The sequence below is a fragment of the Macrosteles quadrilineatus genome, unplaced genomic scaffold (genome assembly GCF_028750875.1).
Source record: "Macrosteles quadrilineatus isolate MER2022 unplaced genomic scaffold, UCM_ALF_1.0 Scaffold_1__1_contigs__length_201487025, whole genome shotgun sequence".
Classification (NCBI taxonomy): Eukaryota; Metazoa; Arthropoda; class Insecta; order Hemiptera; family Cicadellidae; genus Macrosteles; species Macrosteles quadrilineatus.
Genome location: NW_026542594.1, coordinates 158,077,335 through 158,104,531, shown reverse-complemented (window position 1 = coordinate 158,104,531; position 27,197 = coordinate 158,077,335). Strand labels below are relative to the sequence as shown.

At 39.3% G+C, this 27,197-nt stretch overlaps 1 protein-coding gene across 2 annotated transcripts in view; it reads right to left on the bottom strand.

Annotated features, from left to right (window-relative positions):
* LOC128988364 (lysine-specific demethylase 3A-like) overlaps positions 1-27,197 on the bottom strand; it is a 170,488-nt gene that overhangs the window by 53,393 nt on the left and 89,898 nt on the right. For both annotated transcript variants that reach the window (XM_054409591.1, XM_054409602.1), the window contains exon 7: positions 22,557-22,671. In XM_054409591.1, coding sequence (XP_054265566.1) covers positions 22,557-22,671 — 115 coding nt within the window. The remainder of the gene's footprint in view (positions 1-22,556; positions 22,672-27,197) is intronic.

Sequence of the window (27,197 nt, the reverse complement as noted above, 5' to 3'; positions counted from 1 at the left end):
ATGTCATTAAAATATAACCTAACTTTTGAACACGTAAGATAAATACAATTGCTAACGAACAGGTCAAATATGCATAAGCATTACGTTGTCAAGTCTATTCATAATACACGACTTGGTGGCCACAGTACGAGCCTTGCTTTCCCCTGACATTTCCTAACATCTAATCAGACCTCAGACAATACGAGTCTTCACAGTCTCACCACATCGCTCTCAATGCTAATTAACTCATCTCGGAAAATCTTTGAGGAATCTCCCACAAGCCAGCTTACTTGTACGTCAGTTTACTAAAGTTATACACACGAAACGACTCATTATCCCTGACATCTAGTTGAAATATTGTTATCAGCCTAGTAGACAATTTACCTAACAGTGTAGGGTATGTATTAATGCATTTAAACCACCTTCTGTACTTATCTGTTGGATTACGTGAAACAATATTGCCAACGGTAGCCGTAAATATTTTCTACGGGGAAGTGAACATTCATTAAACCGCTCAGATAACAACCTCTCACTTTTTCATCGCAATCTGAGCGAGATTCGTACAAAAATGGAAAATGTTATCCAATGTGAAGGGAGTTATTTAGCGATACACGAGTCCAGGAACATCAAGGTCACCCCCTACCCCTCTCTGCTGTCCTGTCATCGCTCCCCCGTCCCCACAGCCCACCCGGTGGATAGAGGCAGTAATTTAAACCTTTTGTCAGCTCCTGAAACTCCAGTTTTTGTTACAGTGATTTTGATTTGTAGACAGACCCCTATTAAAACTATTCTCCTTTGCGAATCAAAGACATTCGCTCACAACCGAGTAGAGATCTAACTTGAAAGTACACAATTATTATGTGTCTGTCTGTAGCATATATTTGACGAGTCGTGAAGGTATAATTCTGAATAAAATACAGCCGATGAATAAGGTCGTCGACCTAACTTGTTTACTGATACATATTGTATCTAATTTAAAATTCAACACGTTTTGGGTAGATTCTGTCAGACTTCTTCAACTAACAATAATTATAACATATCTATTCATTTGCACTCAGTCTTAAAGCTGCAGGTAGTCTAAAATGTTTCTAAATAGATCCTAATTTATATTTCAGTCAAGAGAACGATTAGCCGGAGAATTAGAACTATATAACAGCAGGAATAAACACAACTCATGGTTGTAACATATTAATATTCAAGATATTAATTTACCGTTTCATGAGTTCTCCGAGACATACTGTAAGTTGTTAGTGTTATTATATGGAAAAATTTTCTTTACATTAATTTTACAAGAATATACTACATAAGTTAATGTTATTTTGCAAGGAGACCACTGACACAGTTTAAAGTATAATTTGCTGCAATTATTTATGAATTATCAATAAATTGATTCTAAGAAAGAAAAATACAGTACATATATTTGGTTGCGCATTTTAAGCTGCATTTAAATACAATGAGGTGTTGTAAAATGGAGTAGGATGATCTCTATAGTCAACTAACTTTAATATGCGAAATCGGATAGTGTGAAAGGAGCGATAATCTGTTACTGACTAAATCAGGATGATTTATTAGAAAGATCAAGGATAGCTGGATCCAGTATCGAGCCTTCCAAGAATTTACTGATTATTTCCAGGATCGAACCGGCGACCTTCTAAATCAGAGCTGATATTATAACCACTGAGCTACTCAGCTAGATTAGTATTGACAGTATATGCCGGTAAAAAGTATGCAAATGGTCTCGTATTTTCTACCATTGCGTTGTTGGGAATGCCACCACTTCAATTACTACATGACACAAAGTTTGCAATTTTGCACACTACAGTAAATTGATGTAAAATTTTCCTTTCCCTGTTCACCCTACTCAGTGATTTTTGCCCTAAAGCTAATCCATCAAATGACTTGTTTACCGTCAAGTTTGATAGCGCAAAGTCGGCCTAAATGATTTTCACGTCTTTGGAGGGACTAATAAATCTAGGCCGGGGTCGGGAATTGTGGTGGCCGATAAAAAACGTGCTTCTCTCAGATCACGGATGAGAAGGGTGTGGGACGGGGAAGCTTTATTTACGGTCCCTCCTCCCCCCCCCCTCGAGGGACGCATTCCTTTATTGCTAGACGAGTCCTCGGCCAAACAATGGGGTCGGATTTCGTAACAAAACAGCTCGGCGCGGCGCGGTGCGGCCGGCGGCGGGTTTTTGTAACGACAGGAAAGGAAGGCGGTCGGGGCAACCGGCGTGGGGCGAATGTCAAGTGGTGATCCAACATGGCTGCCTGACCTCGCTCTCAGCTCTCAGCACTGATACATTGGCGGCTAGCAGCACACCTCAACAACTCGACAACTGCAAACTATCTTTGACTGGCAATACCCACACAATGGACATCAGTGAAATATACAAGTGTTTACGAAGAAGGTGCATCAGTTATTGTGCCCAGTAATTACGATACGACAATATACCAGGAGTCAATCCGTAAAACCATTAACCGTTTACAAAATATATATTGATATCAAAACTGTAGACAGTAGCACTGCGAACTACCAAAACAAACAACAAACAGCAAGCAAAAGACACTACCGTCGGACTGAACCGACAGTGTAGAGTGTACATAATTAATATCAGAACCTTTCGGATGAACGCCGCAAGCCACAAGCCTCGAGGCCACGGTAATTCCAGACCGACACGCAGACTTGCCATTATCTGCGAGAGCCATAATAGTCGTGCTGAAGATTCAAGGTCAGTCGACATTCTTTCTACTCCCCCCTCCCCCACGTCGAATGAGCCTGACTGACGTTGATAAAGGAGCAGGTGTCTCTTGACAGAACAGCTGATATCCCCCCCTCCCACCCTCTCGGCTATCACACCCTCCGGCGAGGAAGTGGGGTTCAATATCTCCCCTCGACCATCCCTCCTTTATGCTACAAAAGGATGAGGGGTTGTACACGGCCGGACGCACATTGGTATTTTTTAAATGAATAATAGAAGCTTTCACCCTTTCACCGTTTGTAAACAATTCATTTGCATTTCTCACTACGTCTACTGAACGGAACCTGGCAGATATATTTGAATGAAGGTTGTACAGTATATCATTAACAATGAAACTTGGTTAAAGAGCAAATGCAATGCTAGACAAGTAACCCTACCTTAAACAGATAGAAACAAGAACGAGAATGGAATACTTATGCTTCCGTTTATAGGCAACTATTTAATGTTCCAAATTCAAACCTTGTTCAGTGTTTTATAAGGTACTCACTTGATGTCATTGATATAAGAGGCCAAAATGATTCTCTACACCAAAAAAGTCTGAAAAATAGGATGGAAAAGGCTGGAAAAGCAAATATACTGTGTCACACATACCTGAGGTTTGTGATTCACAATCTTGGCTTAAGTCAACAGGGCCATGCGGAAATTGTGTGCCAGAACACTTTTAACGATATCTCAAAAAAAGTCTAAAAATGTATACTTATGAAATCCATAGTGAGAACCTTTTTGGCCACATCCACAAACATTCTGTTTATTTCTACAATATTTTTAGATGAAGGGTTGGAGAACTAACTTGATGTCTAACCCGAACGTGGGTATGTGATGCTTGATCAGTGATCAACTAAAGAAGTTGTTGTTTATATCGTTGTCAGTGATTTAGGCTAGCAACAATAGACTAGAGAAGATGCGTTGAATTGTATCGAAGTGTTCCAAGGGCAAGCAAAGTCTGCAGAGTGGTTAGTATCCAGAGGCCGGAGAAAGAGTGGACTGGATGATTGAGATGGAAATCATTGATTGATCCGCGCAATCAGGCAAGGTTTATGACCGTAGAATCCATCAGACAAGGACAATGACAGAACACATAAACCAACTTAACTTTGGTAGTTGCATCACACTGTTAACGTAGTAACACACTAATCTCTACCAGGAAATTGCTACTGTAATGACAAAAACAACTTTGCAATTTGACAGGGAGTAGTGCTTTGGAAGGGGAACTACCATGTCCCTATCACTGTCACTAGTCATATACTACCAGAGACATAGGACACACTCTATGTCTTGCTACCCCCTCACCAAGGCACACGGGGACAGTTGTAGGTTAAAATCATAAAACTGCATTACAAACGATAATTTTCATGCAGTTTACATATTTGTCTACTTTAGCTGGATTCAAGTAGTTTGATAGGAGTAAGCAACAACGCGTAGATACTCTCGAGTGCTGAGAAGTGTACTTTGACAAAGTTGGAAACATCGCAACTCAGACGGATTGGGAGACATGCCGCAAGCATGTGAAGAGTGTTAGGCCAATGATTGGAATTCCTGCGAGGGGCGGCAGTGGGGGGGTGGGGGCGGCAGATCAATGCCGTGTACCGGGGGCAGTCAATGGTATCTCTGGAGAATCTTGCCTCCCCTCCCCCCTCACTACATAGCGCCAGTTCAATTTTAATTCGCTTCGGTAACCTGAGCGTACATATATTTTATTCAACACAATCCGTCGTATTCAAACGCGGCTTTGGCCTTTCCGCCGGCACCCTTTCTGTTTGTTTATTTATACTCGGTAATTCTCCCATCAGGTGTACCATTCAGTTCACAATATCTAGTGACTCACAGTTCTATTGAGATTTATTTGTTGATCCAATGTGTGATTAGTCACGAACTAAACACGCGACACAACGTAGTTTTAACGATGGTATAATCACAAGGCCCCGTGTTTTATGGTTGTATATGTGACTGAGCAGTTAAGCAGTAACCAGGTTGCAGCTCTGTGACAGGTGGTACCACCAAGCACCTGTGAACAATGTCGCCAATTGCTCTAATTAGTTGTATTATCACCGCAACGAGGCCTTGTTGGAATTCAAAGTAGGCCAAACTGGCTGACACGTCGCAGTCATCTTGCTGCAGGAAAAAAACACATTGCAGTACAGTACTTGATTGATTAATCCATGAAATAATTTTGGAATAGTTCGTTAGTATAGTTCAAACTAATATTATGTGTTTGGAGGTTTGGATGTGAGCGTGTCTAAGTTAATGCAGGTGATTGGGCTTACGACATAATGTTTAATATGTGGAGTGAAGTGCACCAACACTCTGTTACAACCTAGGGAGTTAATCGTAAGGTAACCTACATACTGTGGATATAAATCATGTTTTGAGAAGATTCCTGAACACATGAATAGGCTAATTAAAGATCAAGAGCAATACTGTACAATACCACAGAAAACGTACTAAATACTTCCCAAATAGCAAGTGAGATTGCAGAAGAGTCGCAGCGCATCAAAACCAGTAATGTCTCGACTGATTGCCCTGGTAGCTACATAAAGCTACGCGCACACTACGGCGGCACGGCACGGACGGGCGGTACGGCACGGACGGCATTTTTAAGAGGGGGTGCGCGCACTAGGGCGGCACGGCACGGACGGACGGGACGGGACATCCGCACATCCGAAATTTAGGACAGTTGAGAGTCTGCGAGCTAAAAATTGTGAGTAAAGATGGATGTAGATAAAGTGGTGATAATAGGTTTAATTTTAGCAGAGGAAGAGGAGACAAGAAGGTGCAAGCAAAGATTTTAGATACACTACATAAACAGGAAAAGACTAAGCTTTGGAGAGTTCCACACCTTGTTTCCTGATCTTGTAGAAGGATTATGTGTAAAACTTACCCGATTGTTTCATAATAGATCATATTTCTGCCCATATATTGTCACGCCGGACGTTATTAAAATATTCCGGATGTCTTATGCTGTACAGTTTCGGGTATTTCTCAACGAGAAAAATCAACTTTCGAACATCTATGTTTACAACACACGAAAACACTGCTACTTTGACAGAGATCAGTTGAGAATGGCGGATGTCCCGTGCCGCCCGCCCGGTCGGTGTGCAGTGCTCCCGGTCGGTACGGGCGGTACGGGCGTCACGGCAGCTCGGAAATGTCCTGGAGTTCTGTCTCCCGGACTTTTTAACAAACGGCGGAAGCTGCCGAACGTCCGTTGCCGGCCGTACCGCCGTAGTGGGCGCACTCATATGACATTCAATGTTATATCCTTTTAAAAATTGCCGTACCGCCCGCCCGTCCGTGCCGTGCCGCCGTAGTGCGCGCGCAGCTTAACAACATCAATCTGAGCATCGTCTGCTCATGAGGAAGTGGAGTGGCGGTGACGTGGCTGGCCTATTTCAATGGGTACGCGTCTAATTGGCACCGCGTCAGATTGGCACCGCGACAGATTGGCACCGCTCCTAGAGGTGCCAATCAGTCGTAACAGTACACGACAGATTGGAACCTGGAGAAAGGGGTGGTGCCAATCTGTCGCGGTGCCAAGCTGACGGCTGCCGCAGAGGTGCCAATCAGTCGTAACAGTACACGACAGATTGGAACCTCTAGAAAAGGCAGGTGCCAATCTGTCGTGGTGCCAAGCTGACGGCGGCCGCAGAGGTGCCAATCAGTCGTAACAGTATACGACAGATTGGCACCGCTGCCCTCAATAGGCCCACCTTTTCGTTTTACTTACTAGTCTGATGTTTGAAAGCAGAGACGTGTCAATACTTGATGCATGTCAATTAATGCATACACATTGATAATAACACACATTGATAATAACACATTGATAATTAACTTTAACAGCACAAACCGCTTCGTAAATTGTCCATCTAATCAAAGTTACAGTTCATCAAGGCTTTTAATATTATGCCATTAAACTCAAGTTTATAATTTGGAAAACGTCTGATACCTACTAAAGTATTTGGCACAATTGAATGAAACCTTGCAGTCATTTTTCGTAAGGGGGTGTGCGTTAACCTGGTTAAAAAAGGTTTTTTCATTCAGAAGTTACAGCTTATCAAAGAAATTACAATTTATCATTCAGTTAACTAATATTATTTCAATGAAATTATATTTTTATGCATTATAGAGTGATAAATAATTATATATTTGAGATGCTGTAATTTATTACTTAATTTACCTTTTTGTAAACAAGATGCGGTTGCACGCAAGTAGGCTTGACCTATAAAATAATTACCGGTACTTCCTTCTTTGACCAAAACTCTAAAATCAAGTAATGTATAACTCGAGGTATGGTTACACTGAATATGCAAATCTTCTGAAATGGGGTTATTTAGGCGTGAAATTTACGTGAATTAAAATATATAAAGCTATGGAAATTGAAAGTGGTCGCTATGATGGATTTTCTACATCATATCAGGACTTTGAGAAAAAATACTTTTAAACACTTTCTTAGTATGCATCTAGATATATGCTACATGCCATGATTAGATGTCGTGTTAGTTAAGCAGTTTGTAACTCGAGACCGGCTGGATCTTTTTAATGATTTATGATTTGTTGGATTCGTCTTTAACCCGATTAACACATGTATCTTCAGTTCAGTATTTAAATTTAGGGCTAAGCCGCACATATGTATGTTATGCGTATGAAGAAAAATATGATGGATTTTGACCATATGCATACATTAATTTAAATATTTTCGAAACAGCTGATTAAACATTTGACAGGTAATGTAATTGAAAGTAATTTTCAGCTGTTTTATGTTGTCTGTGATTGTTTTTTAAAAGGCATATAAAGGTGGCCGGTCGATTTGGTTTTTTTTCACTTTTATGGGGTACAAAGTTCGCCGGGTCATCTATTTTGTAATGTACAGTTCGCTCAATGTTTCTCACGATTACTAGAAAAAACCCGGTATGGATCATAAACATAAACAAAATGACGTTGTTGGCCCGAATCCTATACTAATAGCATTGAACATATGTTTTAGCAGTTCCATTTAACCAATGTTAAATCATGTTTATTTTCGGGCCAAAAACGTCATTTGTTGATGTTTATGATCCATACCGGGTTTTTTCTAGTAATCGTGATGTTTCTGTAAACATAACAATAAAATACGTTTTATAATAATCGTTTTTCGTGTTAACATTAACAATTCGCATGTGTTTTCCTAGTAGGCCTACGCTTTATTTAAGGAATCTTGATCAACAGTAATAACAAAAGGTCGAAATCAAAATACTACTGAGCAAGGCTTGGTCCTAACAGTAGGCCTACTTTACAAATATTAGAATTGAGAAACAGGTGGTGTGGTGTAGTTAACTGAACTGTCATTAATAAAAAACGACCCCTAAATGCCTCAAGGGTCACAGCACTGACGCTAGTTTTAGCGAATTTCCCTATAGGGAAGTAGCTATTACCGTAGGTGGCACGGTAAGACCTAGACCCGGGACCGATTTACTTTTTCATTTTGATGTCCCCAGAGGCCAAAAACACTATTCGTTCAAATTTTTATACATGTATATATATATATATATATAGACTTATATATATATATATATAGACTTATATATATATATATATAGACTTATATATATATATATATAGACTTATATATATATATAGACTTATATATATATATATATATATATATATATATATATACGTCCGTGAACGCGATAACTTGAGTAATTTTTGTCCGATTTTGATGAAATTTGGTTTAAAGGTGTAAAGCAGGATAAACTTGAATGAGTTCGCGAACCAGCACGATCGGACCATGGGAACGGGGCTTTACGGGGGGTTTTATGGGGTAAAAATTGGTTTTTCTCACTTTTCACCCTCAAAACACAAAATTTCCCAATTTCTCTTGAGACCTTTTTAAAGAGCTTAAAAAAAAACAAATAATTTAGTATATAAAAGTATTTTTGTTCAATTATTAGTAACGGAGAAAATTAAAAAAATTGTAAATTTAAAATTCCCATGTTATTCTTATGGAGAATATTGTCAAATGTTGTAGTTTGCTTGTTTATGAATATATTTTGATCAAACTTGGCAAATTTATTTATTTTGTACTAAGCTATCAATATTTTACTCAAAAACATACTTTATTAGTTTCCTTGTATCAGCAAACCTAGGTACTCGTTAAACCTAATGTTATTAAAATATATTTAACTGAAAATCAATTCAGACAAATGGAAATTCGCTTAGTCGGCAGGTTTGCTGCGGCGGGGGTATTTATTTATGGCCTTGTCCTATTTCAAAAAAGGATCATCTTATTAAAGGTGCTTGAAAAAATATTCGAAACCCTCCCAGCGTGGAGTTTTCCGTCTTCCTCAAATTCTCTGTACGTCCGCTCGTTTGTCAATGTCAACGTTGATGTTGAAGACCAAATTGACAATTGGTAATGCCACATAACTTGCAGACTCAAATATAGACATCTCCGTAATTTGAAAAGCGTGAGGATGCCAGCAGTCCCTCGTGGTCGCCCGTAACAAAGACACTGTTGTTTGTCAACAAGGGATTAGGATTGCCCTTCTACCTGTTATAGGGGGAGGACGCCCCGACTTTAAAGCCAGGTTATTGAACCGCGAGGGAAATAATAGCTAAGATAAACCAGGCCAGATTTAGATTAAATGTGCCGCACACATTATGTCAATAGTGAATTGATATACGGGACTCGTATTAAGTGTACTGTACTGTCAATAAAGGTGTTTCAATGATTTTAAGTAACTTTAATATTGAAATCATTTTTTTTTAAGTAACACACTGAGTTAATATGAGTAAATATGGTATGGTACATGTTACAATGACTTTTCTAACATTAAATTTGAACATGAGGTTAGGTTTACCCAATACAGCATATTATGCAGACTCACGATAATCTAGCCCCAATTGATCAAGCCTCCGTAGATAACCGAGCTCATCGGAAAAGTATAATACCAATTAAGCCATTGAAACCACGAAAATTAACGTGAAAAGTGAAGTTTCTTTCTTTTAGTGCAATAATAAGTAGCAACCAGGTAGCAGCATTATTCTTACTAACAGTTGTTCACTCAAGCTGTTGATTACCACAAATAGTACGTTCGTCTTACGCGAAAATCTTTAGTAGCAATTGTTACATATTTCACTGTGGGCCCTGACTGTGATATTTTGTTTAATTCCACGAAGCACGAAATGAAAGAATCCTTATTCACTAATGCCACATCTGATTCAAAGTACAATGCTTAATCAGTTAAAAAAGTCATTCTATAACATGCTATCTGGTAGCAAAAGCGTAATGAAAAAATCACTATAAAAGGGCCATTACACATTCGGCGAGTTTCTTGAAGATGTTTGGCGGTTTTTGCACTCAAGAAGTAGTTGTGATTTCTTCCATACGAAAAGGGATTTGTTTGAATTTTTACGAGCAAAAAATTACAGCAGGAATAAAATAGTTTTGCCACCTGTTTCAACCACACAAGTTGGTTCTATGATATTAAATAACATTAAAAAGATATAAGGTTTACCAACAGGGTGCAGTACTATTAGTGGTTTAAATTGAGGACAACAGCTAATTTTAACCAAGCAGCAACAAAACACTGTGATACAAAATGAGAACTGTCAAAGTAGGATTTTTCCTGAGGTATGTTTAGGTTTTTAATTTAAGAAATCAATTTTGATATTTTGGGAATAAGGCGTTTTATTTTTTAAGTGCATCGTTCTTTAACTTATTGACTTCATTTTTTCCTATTTCTTAAAAAAATAACTATTGTGTTTGTATGGTTTGTTTCCCCAAAAATAATGTTATCCAGTATCCAGTTAATACTTTTCGGACCTCTAAAAGTTTATCTACATACGACAAATCTATGGAACATAATTATTCTCTTTAGCATTCTCTTCCCGTTGCGAAGAACGGGTATGACTGCTAGTTAACCATACAAGAATGTTAAATACGTTTTTTTAATCGGGATTAGTTAAATAAAATCAGTACAATTGTTTGTACAAATATGATTATAGTACTGACAGTTGCTAATTGCTGCATTTACTACCTTTTGCCGCACTCCAGTATTCTAGTATTCCAACCAAACAACCGGACGAGTGTGGTCGTTCTCGACCTCGTCTCGCACGGGATTACCATACGAGTCCGGTACACACATTTTGGACGAGTTACGTACGATAGTTTACGCCATACTAATAAATCTGTACAAATCCTTATTTATATATTACCACCAACTAAAGGACTAAAAATCACTAGTCATAACCTCTCCAGAGGTTATGATTTTGTTTATAACCAATCTCATTGTAGAAAATGTAATAACATGTATGTTTGTTAGTTATTAAAATATGTTTAATTTACACATTACCTGTAGTATTTACTTGTCAAGGCAGACGTAAACCGATTTTCTAGAAATTTAATGTAAAATGTAAAAAAATCATGACTTAGAACGTAATGATATTTGCTTTTGTAGATCATGAAAAGTTGCACAAGCTACATATTTATACTGAACATATTAATTATGAGTCAGTATCTCTTGTTTCCGTGGATGTACTTACACCCCAACAATAGGAGTCGGACCCGGAAAACAAGACGATTAGTGATAGTTGACAGACTCTCTGCCTCACTCTGACCGTTCCGAAACTTAAAATACTTTTAGAATCAACTTAAAATTTCATTAATCTTTCGGGAAGTCGTAACAGTTTGATACGTTTGCCCTTTGCAGTATTATTAATATGGTTTACACAAGAATCTATAGAATAACTGTTGAAGTGATTGACTTTAAATTAAAGAACTCGCCTAGTATAAAACATAACGCCGAGGAAAACCTTATGCTTAAATTCTAGTAACTTTAGTTACATCTTAGAGTTATTTGAAAACTTGTTAGAAACTAATTTTAAATATCTCTAATGGCGTCACCAAGGTTCACCTACATCATTTATGCTCTCGATTTTAACTGATAACTTCTAATGAATGCTAAACGATCTGCCTCAATTCGAGTTAATATGTTGCAACAAAGTTTTTCCAGCATTGAGAATTGAAGAACACTGTTACCTTACTGATATGTACCGATATTGTACTTTTCTTAAGTAATTAAAGTTGGGCCAAATTATTTCTTTGATTTGAGACACCCCCGATCAAACGAATTTTCTACGTAGAGTAACCTGAAAAGTGGGGTGATGTCAACCATTTCATGTGCTTCATTTTTTACCCACAAACTCGGGGTTACCAACTGGACAGCCATAATCTGCTTTGAATAGGCTAAAGCAGCAACACCATTGAAAGTTGGTTAACGTAATTTTAACAAAATGTTTTGAAATATCTCGATCTGTCAGGGTCTGAAGTAAACATTTCTTGCATGCATTCATTTTATCTGACATTAGGCAAGTTTATTTTACAACCATGACAACTTGGCTTCGTATGTGCTTCGTATATTTTTTCACTTCCAAAGTAAGTTGCATAGCAGAACTGGCAAAAATTATTCATCTCACCAAGTGCATGTGTATATGGATGTGTATCTGTTAGATCAGAAATATCTTTCTCTACTCTCCTCATACGCTTAAGATACCTTATTATTAATTGTCTCCTCCTCCCGTTTTCAATATTTCTTCTTTCAACTTGAGGCATTTTCCGTTCTTCCAACAAAACTAATTAACTGTTTAACTTGGTCTTAACCTACTGAATATTAAAACATTAATATTTACTCCCAAAAAGCTAATGCGTTTCTTTTTATAAACAGCTGTTTTTTGTTTTTAAATTTGTTCAATGTATTTCTTATGGGGAAAACCCGACCTTTGAGAGGGTCTCACGCCCTTAAGAATATCAATTTTAAAGTTCTAAAACCTTATTGCAAAACTACATATTTAGACGAATCTTTTGACACCTTAAACGTTGAAATTGGTCCACAAATAAGGCAGGAGTTGCGTTAACAAAATACGGCTTCACGTATTATATATATATATATATATATATATAGATATAGATATAGATATTTTAACGTTTTATTTTATTTTTGTATATTATGATTTAGTTAAAATTAAAATAAAACGTTTAATTTATAATGTACGTTAATTAGATGGAAAGTAAATAAAAGAAACGTCTTATAACATTAAAAACATATATTTACGCTTATACTGTTACAAGACGGTAAATACACAAAAATCATATTTTTTGTACATTTACCGTCTCTACTTGAATACTGCAAGTAGTTAAATCTCATTCACGAGGAACAGGTGTAGTATTGATTGACTTTAGAGAAGGATTGGATTAATATTCCAGCTCCACTCAATATTGCACGCAGAAAACTGCGTTGTTGTACTTTCAAACCTCATTCAAGAAAGGGGTGGTGCCAATCTGTCGCGGTGCCAAGCTGACGGCGGCCGCAGAGGTGCCAATCAGTCGTAACAATACACGACAGATTGGAACCTCGAGAAAGGGGTGGTGCCAATCTGTCGCGGTGCCAAGCTGACGGCGGCCGCAGAGGTGCCAATCAGTCGTAACAGTACACGACACATTGGAACCTCTAGAAAAGGCAGGTGCCAATCTGTCGTGGTGCCATGCTGTCGTGGGGTGATATTTCATGGCCTCATGTCAACGAGGTTCCAATGTGACGCCGGGTGCTAAAACACCATGGTGCCAATCTGTCGTGGTGCCAATCTGACTGCGACTCATTTCAATTATCCTTGGGCCAGTCGTGCAGCACGACGGCGCATCACGCCTACAAGCATGCACGAGCACGCTGTAATGGCTGCATGGCTGCATGCCCGTATATCTACACCGATTACACACTCACCAGTGGTTAAATATTGCAGGAAAAGGCGTTGACTTTCCGCCTGTTAAAATGACCGGATTATTTACAGAGCCTGTAATTTTACACATCTGCCCGTTGTGCGATCGGACGTTGGATTATCTCGGAGCGCCATAAATATGCGTCGTGATAAACGACGAGATACGAGATAGTATCGCGATCGCTAGTTGGCCTGCTCTACGACTACGGGCGTAGGTGGGCCTCTTGTTTACGACGGTGTTTAATATAATCAACTGAAGAAACGACTTTTGTTCGTCGTATATGTACCGATTGGCGTGAATTTTAGCTTGTAATTTCCAACCACTCTTGATGCGGTGGCTTGGTAAAAGAGTGCAATAGGTGTTTGGGTTCAGGTTTCAATATTCAATAAATAATTTTAAAAATTACAATTAATCTAGGTAGCCTATACATTATTATCTAGACCTGGACCTAGGGGATTGTTTCGATCTACTCGGAACGAAACTTCTTGAAAACAAAGAAAATGGAATGACAAGATTATAGAACTGCCTGGACGGTTTGACTGCAGCATACAGCGAGTGAGTGACCCAGGACACAGGACCGTGAACCGCAAGTTACATCAGTCGCAGTTTCTGGGCCGCAGGAAACATTAACCGCGGGAATGGAAGCTTTATTACCGCTAATTGCCGTGGCTGAGGTAATGCGGTTTGTGAAGCGTAGCCTTGCACGGGGAGCCTTCAGCGGCGATTTCTCTGCCGCCATCTTGGCTTTCTCCCCGACTTGGCCTTGTGATCTCATTCATAATACGACCAGTCGTCCTTCCATCTGCCTGTGGCCTATGACCTCACTGTTCACTCCCACTCATCGCACATCGCACATCGCACATCGCAAGCATGTATCAGCAATCTAGACTGTGACTGTAGCCGTAGCGTGTTGACCGCAGTATAAATAGTCATGAGTCAGCGACTGTGTGCTGCGTGGTGCGTGTGGGACGTATACCTGTTACTGGACTGTATAACCACGAGCAGATATATTGCATGTGGCTGTGTGGTTTAAACGAGGGCACATTACTCGGCCGTCACCATGCTCTTGCCGAGGTGTGAGTGTATCACAACTACGCCGCTCAGGACCACAGTGAACCTTGAGTTACAGAATAACTAGACTTGACCACGTTGTCGCAACAACTAAGTCATATAAAGCACGTCTTTGGAGATTAGGCTGTGGTTCTCCTGCAAAAATACGAGAGTAATCACGAGTGTAACAAGAGACAGGACATGTTCTTATATACCTCATAAAAATGTGCTCAATATTCTCATTGCGGAGGCCATTGACAAAACGAAATCCCAGCTAGTGTACAAACTAATTTTTAGACCTAAATAAGAAACGATAATAAAGGTTTACGAGTTTTCTAAATTAACATCGACCTTTTTTACACAAACACGATTGTTTTGCATATCTGTAACACAAACAGTATGGGATTCAAATTCCTCTTAAAACCTTGTGTTCCACAATAAAAGGAGGATTCATAAATGAAAAAATCATTCCGGAACAGTTGTATGGTATTTATAAAATGAAGAGGCAGTTTCACAACAATATGAAGGTATGTATGTCGACGGCCGACGGGTGACGGCTGGCAGTTGGCAACAGTGTTTACAGATTTGTTTGTGGCAATTAATCAAGCTATAGGAGTCGGCACTTGGCAGTTGGCAGGCCTGCTCGGTGCAAGTAGGGGGTAAACACTTGCTGCTGGAAATAGCGCCCCACCCGGCGGCTATTTCCGAGTTACAATGTTCAAAGTGGTCTGTGACCCAACCGTCAACATGCCCCGAGTGTTGGACCCGGCTCAAGTTTAGAGCGACAGCCGAGAATATAGTCCCGGTCAACAATCATGGTGTGACATGGGCTAATATATCACTCATTTAAATACATAATAGTTAGTGTTTGTTGTTTGTGTGATAGAACTCAAACATCTTATTTGCGTACCGGTACCTTGTTTTATTATTGACATTTTATAGACTTTGAACATTCAAGTAGGTATAAGTAACATAACTACATACCACAGTGGACTTTTCATTATAAGACAACATTGCACACAACACACAATGCCCTTGCTTCAGACGACATTCCTTAATCGACTTATCTATGCTGTGATAGAAGCGTCGTGTATGTGGGCTGGGGCTGGTTGGCTTGGTGGGCGGTTGTAGTGAGAGATTGTGGTTGCTGGTTGCTGGTTGCGACTGCAGCGTGTGGGTTTCACTCCATGTTGGGCGCGGCTCAAGGTCTACAAGTAATTAATATTCAGCTGCCAATTGCTGCTCCCCCCAGGGACAAGCCCGGGGCCTGGGGTCACTGATAATGGCTCGGCGCGACCGCCACTACATACAAGTGAGTGAAACCGACCAGTTTTATCATAATTCACTCTTTTCTAGAACATTCCGTATAGAGGAGCACATTCATAACTCTTGTAAAAAACTCCTTGCCAAACATTTAAAAGATAAAAATGTCAATGAAATTCTTGCATCTTGGTAACTATAATTTATTCTTGTGTACAATTGACAACGGTTTCTTCAATTTTACCACATTAAATGTGGAAAACAATCAAACAGCATACGGCAAGAATTTTGATTAACATTTCGACTTATAATGGTTGAAAACTTGCAATTTAGTCATGCACGGTATAATATAAGAATGGATGTTTTAGTTGTTATTCCAAGGGATGGGTTTAACCATGGGTTTAACCAAGCTGTTGAAGGGGCAATGTCAACAGTTATTCACAGTGAAAACTCCAATTTTAAAGTACACTTTTTGTGTAGTTGCTAATGTAAACGTCTAGGCTACTCAATTTATTAATTCCATAAACAATAAACAATAGTTTTGAGGGTCCAAAGCACATAGTGGCCGATGTACAACAGATACAGTCAGACATGGTCTGTTCTGGAGTGATTTGTTCAATTATGATACCTCCTATTGTGGAACACTAGGCCAATCGATGACGTCACCGGTACAGTGAGATATACAAACACTCAGCACTACCGTGACCTTACAAGGGTGTGGTTGTGTACTGCAGCAATACAACTGGTGTGTGTAAAGCTTTGTAGAGACCGCGGTCACAATGAGGCCTTACAACACAACAGCGACAACAGAATACTAACTGCACTAATTAACAATGGTCTCCAACTATTACAGTTAACGTATAGCCTGTACCTGTGTTAGAGTTGCAGTGTTGCAGCATGCATTCAATGCATGGAAGGACAGATTAGGCTAACTCAGTCAACAACCTGAAGCCATCAAGTAGATTGGTAACTTCCTCGACTGTAACAAATTCGCCCCTCGCCAACACTCATCACTCATCAGACACTTATGCATTTGATTCTTAAGCCGCAAGGGTGGTATTTGACTAGTCCAAACCGTCCAATTAGAACTCTAGACAACTTAAAATATCGTCAAGACATCAAATCAAGATTTTAACTTAACTTTTTCCATGAGGAATGAATATTCCACGAAATCAACTGTAATATAATAGCTGTGCAAATAGCCTGTTGATCCGACGACTACTGTATATTATGTATTGCGAAGGTAGACACCGTTCCAATGTACAGTTGAATCATGGTACAACATACATCCCAGTATATAGGCTACAGTAGCGCTAGACGTGAATGTGCCTGCGTGGCGTGGCGTGGCGTGGCGTGATTCTCCATGTGAGAGTTGGAATACATTTACATACATACAGGTATCATGAGGAGACCTTGTTGGAAGTTACCTCAAACTGTTGCACTTCTACAATACATGGCTAAAGCACAACAACTAGTGTTTGCGTGTTTCAGAAGACTCGCTAAGTCAAGGAAAATTGGACTTTACAGAACACAGTTATATTTAAACCGTCTCCTGCTTATGAATTTATTCTATCGATTGAATTTTTGGCTTTCAAAAACGGTAAGAAAATTACGACTTTTCATTAGCTTGGTACAAGTATGGAAACGTACTTGTACATTGTATCAAGTAAACAAGTAGATTATATTTTTTTCAACTGTTAATGTTCACATGTTAGCCTATTTCACCGCGAAAAAAATAAACCTCAGTTCAGTACCTCATCGATGAGGGAATGTTCAAGACAAACAAACCATTAAATTATAAAACATTCAAATACTACAAACAACAGAGTTTGGAGTTAAAGTAATCATTTTTGTTCAACCGTAGTAAAGTCGGCGTGGGGGTAAGGGTAGGTCGGTGCAGCGAAGTGAACACCAGTCTCTGGTTTCAAGTACTTATCGCTGAGAAACTTGTTGGAAAGTAAAGTTTGAAACTAAGTTCCGCTCCGGGAGATGCCCCAGTTATCTTGTGCTCACAGTCGAAATTATTGCGCTACTTCTTGTTCTGCGGTAAATCGAGTTTTACAACTTTGGCCATCCTCTAGCAACTTTCTGGTTCTCCGGAAAGCTGTGCGTAGCTAAAGCCGCGTTTACACCGGAGTTTCAAACAAAAAGTTGCAAACTTTTATTGCAAACTGCAGTTGCAAACAGTAGTTTCAAATAAATGTTTGCAATTTTTATTTAATGATTTGTTTCCATGTTTCATGAAATTGTTTGAAATAATTTTGACCTTGATTATGACTTGCCTCGTTCTGGTTCCTTGGATCAGTCCTTCTGAGGATGTTATTTTAGCCGCGGCGGCGTGTGTCGTGTTGTTAAAGCAACGTAGGCCGAGACGATGCTGGGTGAACATCGGTGATTGTATAAATCATCAAATTAAAATTATTTTTAATTTTTAAAGATTACAAGGACTTAATTATAACCCTTTTAATTCACATGAGACGTTATTGTTATATTTAAATTAGACGACCTTGTCATTTGAGATTAGTGTTAATTCATTGACAGTCAAACAGCATTTTTCCGAATAATTTAACACTGAGTCGAGACACAGGGTCGCAGTGATCACGTGAGTGAGAGTGGATGTGGCAGCGTAGGGGATGGTGGAGAAATGTTTCTGTTTCGTGTTTCAACGGCTCATAGTGACCGAAACTAGTGTTGCAAACAAAGAGTTTGCAACTCCCTTTGATCTTTACCGACTTCAAGTGGAAACAAAAATTTCTGTTGCAAACACTGAAAAACTGTTTGCAACAGCGAAATGTTTCGTCTAAAAATGTGCGTTTTTAAAAATGTTTGCAATTTCTGTTTGCAACTCGTGTTTCAAACTCCGGTGTAAACGCGGCTTAAGAATAAAGTTTGTGTAAACAGGTGTGGCGGCGAGTGTGAAGATCATATTGACGAAACCACTGATGTTTTAATGTTTGGTTGTTACTTTGTGTGAGTTATGTGAGTGTGACTTGGTTTTACTAGAACGTGTTTTGGCACTGTAGTTAATTTGTTTAGCCTAAATTTACCAGAACCGTTAAGGCAAATCGTCTCAAAAGTAAAAAAAAATGTAACGTATCAAAAAAAGACATGTTCTGTTACATGAGTCGTCTTAAGGCATTTTATTAGTGTTTTACAAAATTATATTTGCAATTTTTTTATTTATTTATAATAACTTTATGCATCTGTTAACCCAAAAAACCGAAACTATATTTCATAGTATCCTACAGGGGGAAATGCCTGGCGGTGCCAGTGTCACAGTAGGTTTGGTAGATCATATTGGAGAGAACGCGAACGCACAAAGGTAGCGAGCGTTGCAGAAAGCGGACGTGGCAGCAGTAAAACGCTACCAATGGCGTCTAGGCCCGTTGGAAGTCATAACAGATTCAATGGGCCGTTTATTCCGGCACTGCGCCTCTCCCAGCAATTACTACGGTACTATGTAGCCTGGGGGATTTGTCCCTCCCTCCGCCCCCCCCCCCCCCCATGTTACAACCCCTAGCAACCTCGGTCCCTACCCCGCATCAGCTAATTCCGTCAGTAAATCTGCAAAAGAGTGAAATGATTAGGGGAGGGGTAGCTTTCACTTTACTGGCACATTCTTTGTGGGAGGGTGGATGTAAAGGGGATTGGAGAGGAAATCACAAATTTGATTTTTTTACAAACAGAACAGGGTCCACAAGTCAATTAAGCTTGGATTAAAGGTGCAAAAACATAGCTTAATACCAACCCGTGTTGACAGTATTATCATAACACAAACAATATCAATAAATTGTTGATGAAATTTTTGATAAAAATTATAATTTTTGAAATTCTTACTAACAACAGTTTACAAAACTCCCCAATTTTGAATCGTCATGAACCGTTAAACCGTTACAGTGCAGTCCGATTGTAAAATAGTCGAAAGTAGTAGGACCTCAATAACAAAATACTCCATAGAAACCCCAATAATTTAGCGTTTATTATAACAAGGGGACACGGAACATTCGGTACTAAAATAAAATATTCTTATAGTAGGATGTATAAAAGTCAAGTGTCTTGAAAACTTCCTTAGTCAACATAAAATTATTTATTACATGTCATACATTGTGCACTGTGTTAATGCCAGTCTGCCACAACTAATACCATTTACCTTTCCCGAGGTTTATGTACAATGTCGATGTACACCTCATTAACATGGCGTAGTGAACTCGGAGGATATATTTTAAAAAGGAAGCACAAATTATGTAAACGAGACAGGCACGCAAAGAACAAAGAGAAAACTTGTGACGCAGCTAAGGTTCATAAAACATTTACAAAGGGTTGACGAAAACACTTTGTAAACATCTTTATTTTATCATGCGAAAGACACTCGTATTGCGCTTAACAGATATCGCAAAATGGGAACTGAACCATCTTGGACTTTGTTAAACTAGATCTAGTGAAATAGGTAGTTTAAAACTGAGATATTTATGTTACGCATGGTTAAACATAAAAAACACGAACTTCTGAGTGATTTCTTTACTCTAAAAGAAAATCACATCTCATAAGAGCAAGAGAAAGTAAAATACATTGCCGTTTGGATTGGGGTATTTTTAACAACAAAACTCAATCAGTGAAATAAGCTCAGTAATAAACACGCTTTACTGAAGGTGGACTGTAGAGTATTATACATCGATGGGTGGACCTAGTGTGTAGTGCAGTGTGTAATATATCACAGAGAAGTGTATACAGTGGTTACAGGATACAAAGGATAGATTCATCCACACGTAATATACCCTAGCACATAGCACACCACACAGGCTGCAAAACGCCTAAACAGAACAGACGTATGTTGACGCATACAACATGTGATAATCTTTTAGAAAATGTAAAAACAATTGAACTATTCTTTACGTAAAATTTTCATACAAACCTAACTCGTGTAGGATATTCGATATCTGTACAATATCAGTGTAGTGGTACTGTGGTGGGGGGAAGGGAATGGCGTGGGGGTGATGTAAGAAATCGGCTCTCGCGGAGGCTGTAAATAAACAAATAAACGATGCCAACAACACGGCCACGGCGCAATCTCTCTCGCTGACTCGCGCCCATAAGTTAAAGTTTTAATGACGCCCGCTATTCCAGGACAGCCGCGAATAAACGACAAGGCGGCGGACCCGACCAACTCTGTCGCATACTGATGACACCGACACGCAGACTATGTATCCATACACACCACCCCCTGTGGGGTAACACTATAGTAATGTTATAATATGACACTATCTAGTTTAAAAAACTTGAGCATGAGAAAGTGTCAGTAGTTTTTTGATGGTTCAAAACTGGTCCCAGCCTTGATCAATATGCTTCAAGCAGGAAAACGTTATGGCTTAAAAAATACACGTATATAAATTCCCTCGTATAGATATCCAGTATATAACATGACGTGTAAATTGAAAACACTGTGGTCTTTCTACACTAAATCTCGATCACATACCAATAATCAATTTTGGAACACGTAATTACAGTATAACACTTTACAAGAGTTGTAATTTTTAATAGTAAGTCTTTAGAGAGTATTTTAATTTTACTGAGTTGTACATTTAACTTCAAATTACAGTTGCAATAAGTTTGAGAAAAACTATATTACTTGAGGAGCCGCGTGGTGAAATGGAGTCGTTGAAAAAGGTCCGCTTTCTTGAGAAATTCGATCCGGCATTACTTGTTGAACTGACTATAACCGGAGCCGCTCCATTACCTCGCGGATAACTGTGCTGACCTCGCTCTGGCCGAACCGGTAACATCACGTCGTCCTCGTGATGTAAGACGCTACTTGCAGAATGCAGGCAGTAATACATACAAAATTGGTTTATGATAATTATTTGTTATTTGATCGTTGAGTTTGGTGCGAGCCGCCGCTTACCCAGACGCAAATCACACGTATTGTACCTGATACAGCGATACATCGTCGCAACTGATCACTGGTTGTCTACATCTCTCGTTACTACACACGGTTCGCGGAACGAGCCAGCAGATTACAGTTTCATTTCCTTTTAATGTCAAGTGGAAGGAATGTCGTCCTACGTGTAATGTGCTGAACGCAATTAAAGAACGAGAGCGGTTTTTGAGTAGGCGGGGGAGGCGCTCGGTGCTGTAGAGTCTCCCGTAATTGCCAAGTGCGTTTCATTTCTCTACGTCTCTCTTTCTCCACATTTACCTTCCGTTGCACATCTCCATTCGTTTGGTTCCATAGATACGTAGGTTTTAATATTGTCGACAACACTGCGTGCTACACAGCTGCCCACCCAGAGCCCAGGGGCACTGACGTCCGACACTCTCACCACGGACGGACCAAATTGTCCCGTAATTGTACTTCTCCTCTACCTCCCCTACTTCCAGCACCTCCTCACATTGTTCTCTTGACAATTACACACTCCAGCTGGCTCTAGACCTCACTCATTATCGTCTGTTTTGATCAGTGATGTCCATATAAAGCGAATCGCAGTGAAACACTTCTATTGCAAATGCTTTTATTATGAAATGAGTAATAATATTAAAGTCAACTCCAGTATAATATGTATGATTTATAAATGCAATCGATATCTTGTTTTGTTGGACAAGTAAAATACATACAATCAAGATGAACAACACTGCAAGAATGTTTTGAAATGCCCAGTAACTGAAATGTCTTCTAGAATACATAGCAACGACTATAACTGCATTAGTTAAGTTCAATCGTATGGTAGCCTACGTTTCTTATACTTATCAGTGTAGTTACGTACCTTTGAAGTTGTCCGGCGGACGAGCCGCCTCTCGGCGGAGATGTTTCCTGGAGGGACAGGCGACGGGCGCGTCTGTTTGGACAACACTCACTGGCAACTGACGCTGGCTCCGGGACTGTAACACAGGAAAACAATAATTGGTAAATGTCATCCACAAGAAACACACTTTATCTACAAATTGTTGTAAGGTTTAGCTACTAAAAAATATTTAAGTAAATCGATCATCCAGGGTGTTTAAGTCGTATTATGAGGGTTGTACAGCTAGTCCAGTAGTTAAAAGAATCTCGGACTTTGGTGTGAGAGACTGGTTCCATCCACGGCATATCCACAAAATCTTCATGGGTGTAGACGACTTTCCCTCAAGTGTTTGCAATTCCTTCAATGAAAATGCCATACTATAGGCTTAGGGTTAGGCATTAACAAAAATACCTCACAGGGTCATTAAAGACACGTACTAGATTGAAAATCTAACTACGCAGATTATCATGTAACTACAGCCGTGAAATGATCAATCGTGCCAGTCTACATCGATAGTCCTGTCTCAGGAAGCTACAGCGCCGGTCGAAGCGATTATCTTGAGATGAGCGATGAGCGATGATAGACGTGACGCCGTATTGAGGTCAACCAGTTCCGTCTGCCTCTCTACTTACCATAACCAGTTCTCCACCTGTCCCGTATTATGCAACCGGTTTTAGGATTCGCCACAGCGCCGCAGCACCGCAGCACATGCCACCCGCCGAACCTTTTGTTCTCGCTTCCTAATTGCATTCCCCGACGCTAATGGTCGATACATCACGAGACAAAGGCGTAGTGTGAAAAACAGTCCCCTCACCACCACCCTACCCGTAAAAGGCCGCGTTCCCTTTGCCTTCCTTTATTCTATCCGTTGTACAAAAGCGCGTGATTGCGATTACGATCGCCCGATGCCCATTGCTCGTTCTCGTTATTGGCCTCGCCACTTTCCGGTCCATTTGTCATGAATGCTGACGTACCAACCGCGGAGCACAGCAACTGTAGGCCTACTCGACCAATGTACAATCGCATGTTTGTTGGTCGAGAAGAGCTTTTAGTGGAGCATATAGTAATCTCTACTCAGATTAACCACAGGGTAAACTCATTATATTGCAAAATACATCATACTGAATACAGTACGGTAGGCCTAATTGGTTTCTCGTTGACAAGATTTTTATGAGTTTAATGTAACTATTTGAAAATTTCAAAATAAACACAATAAACTTATGTAGTTTAATTCTAATCCAGAATCGTTAATCCCTAGTGATCAGCCGATAAAGTGGTAATTATAGTCATAGAACGGGTCTATAAACAATGTTGCTGCCCAATTGGCCGGACCTACGCCTACTTTCTCGGCCACTCTCTCACCACACCTCTGTCCATGCCACAATGGCGTCGTTAATAGACAAAGTGACGATGATCATCTCCAAGGCCGCTCCGGAGATATTTCCCCTCGGCGCTGCTCGGGTCAAGGACCGCGTCGTCGACTGGTTCGCCGTGTCTTCACCACCCTACTCCCTCCAACTCTACATGTCAATCGCTGATCAGTGAAGGTCACCTCTGTGGCGGATCTTGCTTTACAATCGGTACTGTAGCCATGAAACAACCAGAATAGGGCCTAACTATGATTACATTCACGGAATTCATATGAAGCTTTTCCGATTACTCAGTTTTACCACTGGCTCTACGTATTTGGCAAAATGAAATGGTAATTAAAACGTGTTGAAGCTTTTTTTACCGTCTACACCAGAGACATTTCCAACAAATGAACTCAATATCTTTCGTCGATATAGGCATATCCATAGAGAAGTTAAATATCTAACTTATCTGTGCATCTAACTTTCATAGATTACAAACTGTAAACCATCGTTGAGTTGATTAGTTACAACAGGAGAACCAATCACGTGTAAGTGGATGTTTAGACATGCGGGGTGTTTGTATCACCCGCATCCAAATACACCTGTCCGTGTGAACTGGTACCGAACTGTCGACGACTTTGAATATCGACCCCACCACAACATACATACTGTGGTGATGGCCGAGTGTTTGACCCAACAAAATACGGAATGAGCCGGTTGACTTCTGTACGGATCAAAATGAGGTTAACTAGCACAACAACAACGACTAGTCACATAACAGTGACAACAGTTATAAATGTGATAAGAGCAGTGGCAGTGATAAGCGACACATCCTTGAGAGGTCGGAATGTAACACAACAAGCACTTGGCTGTGATAACGTGTATTATCACACTCGTGGCATGTGACTACCCGCTGTCAAAGCACAACCGAGTACTATATTATTATATTTCGCTCAAACTCCGAATTCGGTCAATGGCCGAAATTTGTATCCACGTCACGAATGTGAGCGGTTTGAAATACCCTCAGGAAGTGTGCATTTTATTCGCACATTGGCCGAATCCAAATGCCCACTCCCGCACTACGTGAGTTGTTCACTTTGTCAACAGTGCCAGGCGGGGGGAATGTTGCTGAAAGTCAACAGTCCCGGAAGATCAAATAATTTATACCTGTGCCGCTAGGTCAAAAACTACAATGTTTGCAGTGTCTGTAGATCAAAAGTCCCAGTAAGTCAAATAGTACAGTCCGAGCTAAAAACGTGGTCTATGTTAAAGAAATTGACTTATTGGGAATTTGACCTAATGCAACAGCAGTTTTAATATAACGAAATACGGTAAAATACAAGTTTAGTTTCGCTGAGTCAACAGTGCCGGAAGATCAAAAGCAATAAATGTGAACGTCGATTCAGTGTAAAGTAGACCTCCTGCAACGCTTACTACACCAACAAAACTCGCTTTTAGTTACTTCGTGTTTTGTCATAATTAGAATAGAGCTAAAATTATCATATTTGGTACATAGCTTATCTATTAATGCTTCTTGCCAACTGTTTGGTCAACACTGTAAATAGGTATAGTTTATGTAATAAAAAGCCTTTCGTCAAAATTTGTGGCATGAAATACACGCAAGGACGATCTGAAAGTTTCTGGTTATTATATACGCTTGTAAAAGGAGATCCATTTAATTTTAGAACTATTTTATGAGTTATAATGTAGTATACAAATAAACTGTGTAAATGTATTACGCCTCGGAAGAGTTGAAACCTGTCCAAACTATCATATATATTATTAAAACGTAAATGGGGTTTTTTCACATTCTGAATCAAGTTTTAATTTTTAAAAAGTCTAGCAGCCGACGCTTACCTTCTAAGCTAGCTTTTAGTACAATATAATTTGCTTAACATAACAGCTGTAAACATTCAGCATTTGTGACACAAATTCAGCATTTGGAAACAAATTTAAAGACATATTTAGAGTTGACATATTTATACTATGTGTAATGCTGACCATTGATACATTCAATTCTTAGGTATGAGGATGGCAGATTAATTAAATATGCATAGTAAAATTGTAGGATGTTCAAATTATTTTTTAAAGGAATCTTTTTAATCATTGATTTGTTTTAGTCCCATAAAATTTGTTTTAACTAACAGCTGGTTGAATGTAATGTTGTTCTATATAGGCCCCTAACTATTAGGTTTTTGGCGAATTTCCCATATAGGGAATAAGCTATTACCGTAGTAGTAACACCTGGACCCGCGGGACCGATTTAATTTTTCGTTTTGAGGTCCCTAGAGGCCAAAAACACCATACGTTCAAATTCATACATACAGGGTGATCAACTCAAGGAGGCCACCATTGGGAAATCGGAAACGGTAAGAATTAGAGAAAACTTTAAATGGGGCACATTCCTTTATTTTTCGTGGCAGTTAAAAATATGATTTTAGTTTTTTTATCATTTTTTTGGATAGAATATGCAATTTAAAAACTTTTTTAGCCTTGACATTTTTTTGATAAACCCACTCGTTTAGGAGTAAAGCCTATGGAAAAATGACTTCCGGTGTACATTTTACATCATGTAGCTCCTAAACGAGTAAGTTTAGAGCAAAATTGGAAACAGTAAATTAGTCTTAGAATTGCATCTACATTCCTTAAGGACTATAAAATAAAAAGTTTTCCACTTTTCAAGTTTGCCGCCAGTTTTTAAATAATATAATTCACATTTTTAATTAATTTTATGGTCTTTTTGGAATGTGGCTGCAATTGTAAGACTTTTTTACTCTTCCCTTTTTTGCTATAAACTTACTTGTTTAGGAGCTACATGATGTAAAATGTACACCGGAAGTCATTTTTCCATAGGCTGTAACTCCTAAACGAGTGGGTTTATCGAAAAAATGTCAATTGTAAAAAAGTTTTCAAATTGCCTATTCTATCCGAAAACATGATAAAATATAGGGTGTTCTATAAGAAATTTCAAATTTGGCCGCCATTTTGGAAAATGGCGGCTGAATAAAAAGGAAAACTAAAATAATATTTTTAACTGCCACAAAAATAAAGGAATGTCCCCCATTTGAAGTTTTCTCTAATTCTTACCGTTTCCGATATCCCAATGGTGGCCTCCTTGAGTTGATCACCCTGTATAGCCTATATTTATTTATTTATATATTTTTCCCGGGGGGAACCCCAGCACCCCCTCCTTTTTAGGCCCCCGGTGACCCCCCCCCCAAAAAAAATATATGTCTAGGACCGCCCTTGTCTTCTTTACCTATAAAACACA